Source organism: Anas platyrhynchos, chromosome Z (assembly GCF_047663525.1).
Source record: "Anas platyrhynchos isolate ZD024472 breed Pekin duck chromosome Z, IASCAAS_PekinDuck_T2T, whole genome shotgun sequence".
Lineage (NCBI taxonomy): Eukaryota > Metazoa > Chordata > Aves > Anseriformes > Anatidae > Anas > Anas platyrhynchos.
Genome location: NC_092621.1, coordinates 45,642,393 through 45,655,310, shown reverse-complemented (window position 1 = coordinate 45,655,310; position 12,918 = coordinate 45,642,393). Strand labels below are relative to the sequence as shown.

The 12,918-nt window shown below is 35.3% G+C and overlaps 1 protein-coding gene across 7 annotated transcripts in view; it reads left to right on the top strand.

Moving 5' to 3' along the window:
- CDC14B (cell division cycle 14B) overlaps positions 1 to 12,918 on the top strand; it is a 46,064-nt gene that overhangs the window by 16,559 nt on the left and 16,587 nt on the right. For all 7 annotated transcript variants that reach the window (XM_038169941.2, XM_038169946.2, XM_038169945.2 and 4 more), the window contains exons 5-11: positions 5,155 to 5,231; positions 7,419 to 7,485; positions 8,955 to 9,017; positions 9,948 to 10,035; positions 10,378 to 10,608; positions 12,235 to 12,373; positions 12,505 to 12,658. In XM_038169941.2, coding sequence (XP_038025869.1) covers positions 5,155 to 5,231; positions 7,419 to 7,485; positions 8,955 to 9,017; positions 9,948 to 10,035; positions 10,378 to 10,608; positions 12,235 to 12,373; positions 12,505 to 12,658 — 819 coding nt within the window. The remainder of the gene's footprint in view (positions 1 to 5,154; positions 5,232 to 7,418; positions 7,486 to 8,954; positions 9,018 to 9,947; positions 10,036 to 10,377; positions 10,609 to 12,234; positions 12,374 to 12,504; positions 12,659 to 12,918) is intronic.

The following is a 12,918-nucleotide window of genomic DNA, read 5'->3' as shown; positions in this document are numbered from 1 at the left end:
AGCAGTTTAAATTGGATCATCTCATTGTTTTCTTGCTTTTATGTCAGTATGGTAAAGTGTGTGATTTAGGTAACAACTTTAAGAAGATTTTGCACTTAAGGGTGGGCAGGAAAATAACGTTGATTACACCAAGCACTTCATCAATGTGAATTTGAAGTGTTATTTACAGACTTGAGTCAATACAGTTTCTTAACAGTATAGCATATTGAAATAGCCTATTTCATTTTCCTGAAAAAGTAACAAATTGTATCAAAGATTGTTATTATCAAACATATTTTGTCTTGCGTTCAGTATTACTATTTTGCTTGGTAATTCCATGGTTCAAAGACAATATATATATATATATATATATATTTTAATGAAAGCCTTGTTTCCTTTTTTCTACCAGGAATAAATCTCATCCTATTGTGAATACTGTTTTCAAGATCATAATCTGGGAGGCCTGTGTTTGAAGTAGGACTAGTTCAAAAGCAGTAGTGTGAATCAGGCAGTAACACAGCTTGCTCTACAAGAACTCTCATTCTCTGGGTGATTTTAAGTGCTCATAAATGAGGAATTAGTAGCCAAGAGCTGCAAGCCCTTCCATTTCACTGAGTGAACATTACAGTGGCTGTTGGACGACATGGCAATGTTGGCAGGAGCAGTGCTCGAGTGTACCTTTCCCAGTGCTCAGTGCTTGGATGGCTCTTGACCGTTCACAGAGCTCCATGCGGTCCCATAATCAGAAACAGATGACCTAAATGAAAAGGATGATTAGAGCAATGTTAGTGGTTCAACTGCTAATGGCAAATTTCTGGCTGTATTTTGATGTTCAGTAGGATATTTTTTTTCCTTTGTTTGCATAAGGAAAACAAATTTTTAAAGAGGTGGTACGCAAGTGTTTATACAGGGTGATAAGCAGTGCGTTATTTTGAAAGATGTCAGTTCTTTATTATAACAATTTTTCTGGAAAATACTTAAGAAAAAGATTTTTAAAGGCCTTTAAGAGTTTTTCTGTGTGTTTTTTTTTTGTGTGGTTATGTAGGGATCTATGTACATGGGTCTGCACTTGTATATGATTGTAGGAAAGTTCTAAAACCAATGCAACTGTACTGTAGCACAATTTCATTCATGTCTCCAGAAAACAGAATTTTAATTAATATATTTTTTTAAAGTTCCTTGTTTAGTATTTTTCTGGCCTTGAGGAAGGGAGCCCTTTGGGAAGTAAATGTGATGTTTGAATAGATGTTTCTCCATTTCTATGTACAAGAAAGACAAAAAAAAAACAAAAAACAGAAAATACCTGTTTATGCAAAGTATCTGTTGATATATTTACTTCAAATTAACAGTGACACATCCTTTTAATAATAACTCTTGTTGATTGTTTTAATGGCATTAGCTTCAGAAAGCAGCGTTATTTGTGAAAGTTTCTGTAATCTTAGAAAGCACTGCAGAAATGTAAGTAGCCAAGCCTAGATTCAGCATCTAGTCAAACTGGTTTCAAATGATGTATATTTCTAGAGGCATGTCTCTTCTCATTTTCTGTCTTCGCCCTTGTACACACTTCATGAATATACAGATATATCTGGAAATGTCTTTGTTTTGCTATTCATCAGCTCAACATTTCCATACTCATCTTTTCTTAGCCTGCAGTTCTGCTGACTGCCTTAAAAAAACTTTTTACTTCCAACAATTCTGTCTGCCAGAGGTCTCTCTTAATCATTTCTACTGTCTGTCATTCTCTGCCTTTCTGTAATCCTCAGCTTTATTCACCCACAACATTCCAATGAAATCATTCATCTTTAAGGATTTAGTGACCTCCTCCTGGTCAGAAAGAGTAGCTGCCACTCTGACCTTATGCTATGAGGTATTTCTCAGTGTGTCTGTATTACCTCTCCAGTCTGTATCAAGAATGTGCGTTTAAAGTGAATCTCTCCTTAAATCCTTGCTCACTTCATTTTGGCTCACTACATGGAGCGGTCTAGAAGCAGTCCCAACAGGTAATGGGTGTCCAGTCCACAGGACCACAGTAGGACTAAGCTGCAGTTAAAAAAAAAACATTGGAAGTGTACAGTACAGAGCTCAAGTCTTCATAGCCAGCTTATGGTCTACAGATGCATTTCTGCTGCTGTGCACTAATCCAAAGGCAAGTGTGGCCTCTGCTGCTTTGACATCTGTTGCTCCTTGTCCAACTTTTTAAGTCTCACTTACCATCACTTTCTACATTTGGAGTCTGGTTCACCACTAGCTTGAGCCCAGGTTCACTCAGGTTTGTCTTTCATCCAGCCTTGCACACACCCAAGATTTTTTGCTGTGTTCTCTTGTGGTCCTAAACTGTGCCAGCACTGATCCTGTCTCCACTTTGACTGTCACAACTTCTGCTGTGTTACTGCTGGGATACTTTCCTTGTGAACCATGTATCAGTTGATGGTCTTTCCCATTCTGTCTAGAGGTTGAATGCCATTTCTTCCCTTTGAAGCACCTGCCCAGATACTGTCCTATTAACCCAATGTTTTTGTAAGCCTCTTTCCACTGAGAACTCCAATCTGTCCATTTCATCAACTGCTGTCTCTGTTCACACATCACATATTAAGTGTATAGTAGTGTCACAGCTGAAGTGCACCAGGATCTCTGTTTCAGAAAATTAGTAATCCAACTATATCAAAGAGCTTCCTAATTCAGTGAATGTACTCTATATTGTTTCACACGTACTGGAAGTGTGGTGCATTTTTGCTTAGTACTTGTTCCTTTAAGTTTGTCTGCGCTGAAAAAATGCCATCTTCTCGCAGTGTGTTTTTTGTATGTACTAAACAATAGCAGACTTTCCAGTGCACAGTTGTTTTGTTTTTGTTGTTGTTGTTTTGTCATGTTGGCTTTTCTAAGTGTCCTTGTCTGTGGTGAGTGTGCAACTATATCAAGGAAAGTCCATACACTTGTGCATGTGTACATGTTCATGGTATTTCTAGCAACTTACTAGTAATGCCGTTTCAGAAGTTTGATCTTTGCTTGAGAACAAGCAAGTTTCAATATTATGTGGTGTTATTTAGACGTATTGTAACATAATGTTGTTAGGGCAAAAACCTCCTTCTGTTGCCATTAGATTTGCAAACAGATGCTCCTGTGTTCAAGCTTGTATTGTTCAGGAAGCTGGTAAAAGCTCAGCTGAGATTTGGGAGGAATCCTTTTCCTTTCTGAGCTACAGGGGAGCTGCATTTGTTAGCTGCATTTCTATTTGTCTGTTGTACAAGTAGAGCTCTGTATTACCCAGCCTGGCAGCACCAAATACCAACTTTTTTCCAGGTGACTCATTTCTGGGTACAAACTCTGTTTCTGCTGTTTAATTTCAGTCTTCTCTATTTGTTAATTCTAAGGCAGGGCTCTTTCTCTGATAAGCATTACTGTGTTATATGACTGTAGGAAATCCGTGCTTGTCATGCTGTGAGATGCGAAGTATGACTGTATCAAAGCATACCACGTGAAAATTTTTGAAACATGACCTTTGTAACCAATTCAGGCAATGAATTGCGTGGAACATATGCCTGCAGAACAGAACGTATACTTGGGGATCTGAGGAGGAGCTCTTAAATTATCTAATTATATTTTTTTTAATCTCTTTTCTTATTCTGGATGTATGTTCACATATTTAAATGCAAAATTCACTTACTCCACCCTAGTGAAGATGCATGCACACGTACATGCAAGGTGTGTTTTTCATTACCTCACTAAACTACTTAAACAAAACAGATGTGTTTGTTTTTTTTTCCCCTTTGGTTTTGCTAATTGCACAGGAAGAATGCTCAGAAAATAATTAACAGTAATCAAATAGAGGAAAAACAAGAGGGGTCACCTGTTGCCATATATGTTTTAGCTGTCTGTTGAAGATGTTTCAAGCTCCACCCCCCCCCCCCCCAATATCTATTCCACCTCCCATTTTTACCTCACAAGAATGTATATATGTTTGTGCAGAGAAGGTATTGAGGAAACGTTAAACTATTTGTTCAAACTAGTTTTGTAGCAGTGTAAAAGAATTTTGAAAGACAATGCCAACTTTTAAAAGAAAAAAAAAAAGGCAGAGCAAAAATGCCAGACTTAAATTTTGGGGCGTATTTAACTAATATGCATTAGCATTAGGATTCCTAATTCTTAATGGAAAAAAAAAAGTCATTAATAAAACAGATGTAAATACTTTTGCTGAACTTTAGTGAAAAAATAGCTTCCTGGAGTGTTTTAATGCTTAGTTAATGCAGTTCTAAAGAAAAAGTATTAAAAAGAAGTTATTGAACAATGACATATTAATCACCATATTGTTTTTGTTAACAGTTGTTTTCTCTTGGCTGTGCTGGCGATGGTGCTTGACTATTGGAGGATGTGATAGTAGAGGAATTTTACAGGATTCTCTAAGCAAACCTTATTGTGAGGGGCTATACAGGAGAGATAGGTGTGTTGTGAGGGAAGACCATGTGAATATTGTCATGAGTTGGTCTTCCTTGAATTCTTTTCTGAGTGGAAATTTTGATATGTAACATTTCAGGTATGTTCATTCTGTTCTTAGGACTTTGTGTCACGAGCTACAGATTTATTTATTTATTTATTTTCCCCTTTATGACATCTGGATTTAGTTATTGGACACTGCCTCACCAGTACAAAGGAGGAAGAATAGGATTTAGAATAATGCAAGCGTACTGGTGTAGGAAAATAAAACATGTACAAGTTACTGTTTTTAGTACACAGTCTGTTGAGTATATACATTTTTGTAAATCTGATAATTCTTTGCTGCTGTCTTTGAAGGTTTTAGGATTTTGATTTACATTACAAAAGTTTAATACACAGAAAAAAAATAGTTCTACAAAGCGGCCCAACAGAGTTGCAGTAGAAACATGGAAGAATTAGGAAGACAGAAGCTTTTTCACTCTAGCTAAAAGTTGAACAAATTGGGTAAACCTATAAATTTTGTTGAAAAATATGTGTTGACATAGGTTGACCAGTATTTTTTATTGTTTTGCTCTGTATTAGTCCTATTGGTGCACACTTGCCTTCTTTTGTTCTTGGTGGCATTCCCTCCCAGCACTTTCGAACTTTGTGTTATATAATTATACCACCTGTAGTAAACAAGTGACTTGAAGTTATTCATATGAATCTTAAAATATTTTTTTCCCTCTTCTCCCATAAAAACAGATAATATACCTGAGAGAATCACCAGAAGATGTGTACAGGCTTGTATTGGCTGGAAGCGTTTCGTATCTTCCTTTCAGGTAAATAATAAGATGTTGGAACTTTTTTTTTCCTTTTTTCCCCTAAGGTTTTAATATGTGGAAGGTCATGTTCACTGCCTGATCTTTAAAGTGCAGGCTGCTGAACTGGTAGTTCTGAAGTGTAGTGATATAGAAGGTAAAGGAGCCACAGTGCTTGTTTAGCTTTTTGATCTATATTGCTTCCTACTTGGCAGTGTTTTAGTGCTAGTAGTTGATTGTTAAACATCTTAAGTGTGTCTTTTTACCAATGAGGAAATGTATAAAAATACTGGTTTGGTGTTGCTTGACCCTAAGGGAATGTAATCCTAGCTTTTTCAGACCACAAACTTCTCATTGTGGTATGTGCTATGTTGCTGAGAGTAGCAAATAAAGTCGATCCATAGCATGGAGGGACAACTTCATTAGTTCTTCCAAAACAGAGTGTTAAAAAAGTTGGACCAAACTAGCATTCTATTGTCTGTCTCAATATGCAGAAAATGGACAAAAAAAAATTAGAAGGCAAGTTTAGTGTCCAAGTATATTGTTAAGGGATGATTAGTTCAGTACTTTCTTTTTTGTCTGTTTTAGCACTCTTGCCAAGAGCTGTGTTTTTCAAGATTTGAATTTCCTTTACTTACCTCTCCCACTACCCCAGCTGCCACAGTACAAATGTATAGTGGAACCTCTATTTAATAATTTATATACCTCCATCATCCCATTTCTCTTTTTAATTCAATTTTTTATATTTGCAGGACAAAATAAGTCCTCAAGGAGATCCAGAAGATTTGTGTTTCTTAAAATCCTAAAGATGTATGTGGATATCTGAGATAGTAGCTTTTCATTCAGGTCATACGGTCTTCCCAAATCCCCAGATCATCACTTTGATAGCACTACTGAATAAAAATGCAGAGATGTGTTATGCAATTAAAATTATTAAGAGTTGACTTATGAAGCCCCCAGGATAAAGCAGACAGTATGCTGAAGTGTCTGGGAATTTTACCATTTTCTTGAATTTACTAGTACAATTAAACCAAATGTAGGAATTTGGATTTCATGAATGATCAACTGAGAAGTTGCTCTGGGCTCTGTTCACATCAGATCATCTTCATCTCTGCAAAAAAAAAAACAGTATCTTGCCATAGAATAATAAAAAAGACATGTAATTGCTACTTCTGTCACAATCAATAGGAAAGCTTGTTAGCAGCTGGCAAAGAATGTTTTTCATTTACCTGGATGGGGTTCTGTTATTTCCTTCACCTGCTGACTTTTTTTTTCCACCTTCACAGTGATTGGTTAGGGAGAAAAAGGTATAGATGAAGTGGAGAGGCAGCCATTCAGGTTCTTCAGAAGTTCTTCCTTCTCTCAGCTTAAATGGAATATTACTTACTTTTAATGTAATATTAATGATTCTTTCTTGATAAGAGCTGCATGGTTACAGAAGTAGGTGTTCTGCCAGGACATATATTATCTGATATAGATTCACATTAAATTTATTTTTAAGTGACTGTAGTATTCCTGTAGAATACTTATTATGCAGTGCTTATTCAGTAACGGCCATGTACCAAGAACATGCTATTCTTGTATCAAGAAGGTTTAAAAAGCAGTAGTTGAAAGAAAGGGCTTTGTTGAAAACCATTTTCTCAAGTTTAAGCACAAACTATTTTATGCCTCTTAACAAAAAGTCTTTTAATGCATCTATACAAATGTGTATCTCGACAGACATACTAAGAAGATGCTCTTTACATATATATAAAATAATGCATGTGTGCAGCATCTTTTTTCTTTTAAACAGAATTTGAAGAAAAAAATTACACTGTATTACAACTTGACTTTTTTGCAAATGAACTTCTGAAGAAAACGTTAAGAGTGTATATTTTAAATATTTAAACATTAGCTTTTGCCATAAGGAGTTCTTCCTGTTTTTCAGATATGTGTGTTCTTTGACATTTGAATTGAACATATCACTTTTTCTGAGAAGTATAGCTGGAATAATCTTAGTTTTTAATCTGTTATCATAATGCATTTTATATCTTATTGTTATAAGGTATAAGGCAGGGAAAGTGAAATAATTATCTGACAATTGTGTTTGTTATAATAGAGACTATATTGAAGCTATCTTTTAAAGTTGTTTTAGAGAACTGTCTTTTAATTGCGTTCACTTGGATTAAAATGGGAAAATTTAACAGTTTTGGACATCCTACGTTACAGGGATGCTTCATTTGGTACTTGCAGTTTTCATCTAACGTTGCTGGACTGTTTTCATGCAATAAGCAAGGTAAGTAGAACATTTTCTTATTGTAAAAGGTCAGTTAAATATTTCTCTGCCAGAAGAGAAGACTCAGGAAGTTAGGAGCCAAATTGAGCTGTACAGTGGCAGATTTTCTGATTGTTGTCTACCTTATTATGTATTATGCATTGTAACAAAATTTCTAGATAAAGCATCTGTAGAAGTGAACTGATATCATATCTAATCAAATAGCAAAGTTTTTAAAGAGGAAATTTCGAGTTTTATATAGGTAATCTTCTCAGGACAGTCATTTGCAGCTCTAATCCGTAAGAGTTGTGTGACAGGTTTATCAAATGGCCCTCTGATACTACATTTTAGGCTGGATATTTCCTTTGGAGGAGGTTTTGAATCGCTTATCGATAATTTTTTTTTTGGGGGGGGGGGGTCAGGACACTTTCAGTATGTACTAATGACTTGTAGTTTTGCTTCAGTAACATAAATACAACAAATGTTAAAAGGTGTGTGGTTTGCTTTTTAACCACAAATTATCATAATAGAATGTCTTATTGCGGTACAGTGGTTACATAATGTGGCATTTCAGGACAGGGAAAATTTGTTTACATTCTTTTTTGTCTGTATGAATAAGGAAATGTGAAATGGGGAATTCTGCAGGTCTCCATCCCATCACTTTTTTTTGAGGGAGGGTTGGAGGGGGTCATCTCTACCAAATACTGTTGTTTCTATTGAATAAACTTGCAGATTTTCATTTTTTTGTTTGTTTTTTTGCATGTTTTGACTTTGGCTGCTTTGTCGGTAGTGATGAATTGCTATTCTTTCCAGTACTGGCAAGCAGCAAAGAAAACCACAGAGGGCTATACAGTGAAAGAGGAGATTAGAATGTAATATTTAAAATATCTGGGGATTTGAGATTGTCTGTGTTTGCTCTTTCTGACTTTACAAGTGGGTAAACTGCCAGTTACACAAATGTGTACGTTTTTATACTATATTAAATATAATGGCTGTGGATAATTATGGGGCATCAGGGACCACACTGATGTCTGCTAAGGACTGTGAACATAGTCTGTCTGTAGCCAATTTTGAATTAATGAAGATATTGGAATTCTAATGAGGTAGAATATAATTCATGCACCAAATATTTATAATGCTTGAATGCAAACTTCAGAATGTACCCATATTTTAAATAGGTATTTTTTGCCAGTTATTTTTCACTGGCATTTTGTACTGATAGCAGTAATAAAAAGACAATACTTATTTAGTATGGAATTTTGTAGTGATTCAGTGCAAACAGAAAGACCTTTTTGTCTAACTTCACTTACATTAAAATTTACAAATTTGTTTTGCACTAAGAGTCAGTTGTTCTGTATGTTTTCAAACAAATGAAGAGATCTTGTAAAGCGTAGAACAGATATTAAGGGGTGTTTGGTACACTAACACAGTGATAAACTGCCCTCATTGGTAAGATGTTGTCATGTTAAAAGTTACATTCTGAATTTTAGGCTTTGCAGTGTGATTTTCTGAATTTCGATGTGTTTGATGTAAATGAATATGAGCATTATGAGGTAAGTATTCAGTATCAGTCTTCTGATTCGTTTGCTGTTATTAATGCTAAGATAATTGTTTATAATATAATGTGCTATTTATTTTGTAGTATTAAGTTTCATTTTTGTTTTACCTCTTTAAACTATGATCGTTAAATAACGGTGCATGGTCAGAGAGAGCGTATTAAGTCAGATTTAAGCATAGTCAGCCACACACATGGGGTAAAAGCAGAAACCAGAATTGAAATAAAAACTTTTTTTTTTTTTTCACATTTTTATTAAAGCCCTGAAAAATGATGGGGAAGTGGGAATTTGTTCCTTGGCCGTTTCTTAGAGGTCTTGCATATTCTTGAGCAATCATGATGAGAAACTTGAGGGCATACAAGTCCAAGTCTATCTGACTTCCAGAAAGGAGATAAAGTATGTATATATGAGCTCATGGCAAAGGTATAGCAGCACTTTTTGAGGAGAAGAAGATAGGACTTGGAAACTCCAAGACTACAAAATTCACTCGGGGACATGGGAAACTAATATGAATTAAAAAGAGTACAATGTTTGACTACGTGCACTGTTAGAAATACAAAATTACTAGTTATCTGTAAAGAGAAAATCGGGTGTTTTTAGAATCTAAAAAATCATGATCTAAATAGTGAAGAGAAATAAGGTGAGGTCATAATTTAGTAATCTATAAACATTTTAAACTTGGAAGTTGCCTTTCATCTGAAGGACACCAACTGCATTGTTCTAAAGCTGTAATTTAGAAAAAGGAGAACACAAGAGGAGTGAGGTTCCGAACAAGTGACATCCTCTTGATGAAATAAAAAGCAGGCAACTAACATGCTTCCTTTGGCAAAAATTGTACATCATTTCTATCTAGCATGTATTTTGAAACAATAAGGAAAAGGCTGAAAATACAGGGATAATGATAAACCAAGCATTTTCTCTTGACAGAGAGCAGAAAATGGAGATTTTAACTGGATAATACCAAACAAATTCATTGCCTTCAGTGGACCTCATTCAAGAAGTAAAATTGAAAATGGTATGCTTAAAAAAGGAGGTGGGGGACACAAGCCCACTGCTTTCTTAGCTGGTTGTTATCAGTAAGAACAAGCTTTAAAAATTGTTCCTGAAACAGTGTGTTTTTTCCTTGGATCTTTTTCTTTTATAAGAACCCTGACAGTAAAATTTTAATGCTTGGTTTAATTGTATCTGATCTAGGTGATTATGTTAAAATTCCATTTTCAGTTAGTCTATTTCTTTCTGTTGAATATGAGTTTTATTTTGAAAGTGTTTTCATCTGTTGCTTTTGAGTCTTCATTTACATATTTTCTGTTTGAGCCTTATTTTCCTTTATATTTCCTTCCTTTTTTTTTTCTAACAGGCTATCCCCACCATGCTCCAGAAGCTTATTTCCCATACTTCAGGAAACACAAGGTCACCACTATAATACGCCTCAACAAAAAAATGTATGATGCTAAACGTTTTACAGATGCTGGATTTGAGCATTTTGACCTATTCTTTGCTGATGGAAGCACACCTAGTGATACTATAGTTAAAACATTTCTAAATATTTGTGAAAATGCTGAAGGTGTCATAGCTGTTCACTGCAAAGGTATAGTGTGCAAACAATTTATATTATAAACAATGCTTATATATTATGCAGTTTCTGGGATATTTCCCACTATAACTCTGTTATATCTAGTTACTGGCAACATTGCCAAGCAGAAGATTTTCTGTACAAATTCTGTCTGTGCTTTATTCTGCTTTTTGTCTTCTAATTTTTTAAATTCCAGGAAAATCTTTCCAGCTGATTCCAAGAACGAGGCTGGGGAAAGTGAGCTTGCCAATATTAACAGCTCTTTCTGCTAGGAAGTGCTAGGACTTTCAAAAGATTCTTCTGAGCAGGAATTTCAATTATGGCAAGGTTTATAGGTCTTTCTGACAATATGTGGTATAAATACATTGTAAATGTTTGAAAATACCAGTATACTAGCTATACTAGCTGCACTGTTCTTTGGACCAGGCATTCAGAGCATGCCCAATGCAGCTAGTGTAGAGTGTTTCTGAGAGATAGCGATTTCTGTGGTTCTAGAGGAACTATGTTTGCCTTTCCACACCTGATAATAGTGTGATTGAAGGAGAAAGGTGAATTCTTAAAGCATTTGCCTGGGACCTGCAAAGACTGAATTTTTGTTACTGGATCTGCCATTCACTTGCAGCATGTTTAATAGTTTTAATAGATAATACTGTGAAGTACAGTTGGTGAAACAGCTTTTTGACTGTTGTACATAAGTGCATATTTTTACTCTCCACCAAGGTGTGAAATCTGTGTATACCACTTAATTGATTACGCAGCAGTGGTACAATTGCTTTGTTTTCATTCAGATTAAGATGTTCAAGATGTCCTCTGATATTTGTCATGATAATAATGTCTAGACTACCTTACAGTCTTCAGCCTCCTATTAGTCTTGAGAAAGAGTAGAATGATGTAGCCTGTTCTTAAAGCTGGGCAAGGTAAAGGAAATGCTGTGCAGTTGTCTTGGCTGTTCAGCTATACTGAAGTTTGTACATGTGTGTTCCGTGGATTCTTAAATGAGGGGATTTGATGCATGGTTTGACATTTACAGCAAGTGGTCGAGTGGGGGAGCCACTGAGCTGTCTATCTTCCTTCTCATGTTTGTCAAGGTAAATAGAACTGTTTCTAGGGCCGTGTCAAAAGTTTTCTTATTCTGGATTATTCCAGCCTGTGTTGGCTAGTGCTCAGACTTGCTTATTGCAAAATGTAGGTTTTCCTTGTGAACCAAAAAAAAGAGTTTAGTTAAAGGAAGGATTGGAAGAACAGCTGGCTTTAGTGCAAGTCACGATGAATTTGTAATTAAAATGCTTTGAGAATTCTGTGAAAAGATAAAAACATCTACATGCCTATTTAGTGTATTGCCTGTATATTTTTATGTATATCTCTATGTGTGTATGTGTGTCTGTGTGTGTAAATATACCTGTAAGGTCACTAGCTTTGGAAGGTTATCTTACTAAAAATACGTGAGCAATGTGTTAGTAACCATGTCTATGGGAAAAAAAGAATTGAAAAGGTAAGTTTTACTTACTGAGTTTTATTAGTAAGAGGTTGGTCTAATAAAACAGGCAGTTAATTATTTGTCTGAGTAACAATGTCTGTAGCTACAGCAGATTCCAAATGAAAATAAGTATATAAAATAAACCATTCTTTTATCTTACACAGCTGGTCTTGGACGAACTGGCACACTTATTGCCTGTTATATTATGAAGCACTATCGGATGACAGCTGCTGAAACTATTGCCTGGATCAGAATAAATAGACCTGGTTCAGTGATTGGACCACAACAACACTTCCTGATGGAGTAAGTAGATTAAGTTGATTTAAAAATTGAGTTAGATACCTTTTTTTTTTTTTTTTTTTTTTTTTTGGTACCCTTAAAATCTTTGTTGTTAATTTGTTGGTTTTGGGGATTATTTTTCTATACTATGATAGGAAACAGGCAGAACTTTGGACAGAAGGGGATATCTTCCGTGCAAAGTTGAGAGGAAACCGTAAAATTGCTGTAACAAGAATCCTGTCGGGGGTAGATGATATTTCAATTAATGATACTAGAAACAGAAGAATGATCCGAAAGGACATTGAACTGGTAAGCATCTGAATATTGTGCTTTTGTAAAAGTTGTAAATGCTTTTGAGGATCTCTTAGTATCTGAACAAACCTGTGGGTACAGTAAAACTTTGTTATTGGATTCTTCTTCTGTTTTCCCTTTTTGTACCAAGAGATTTGCAAGTGAAAAAAGATACGGATAGTGGTTACAGAAAATGAAGGTCAGTACACAGGTGAGGTAGGAGTATCCTTGTCCTACTGTCATCTTGTGATTAAGTAAATATTAGAACAAAAAAAAAT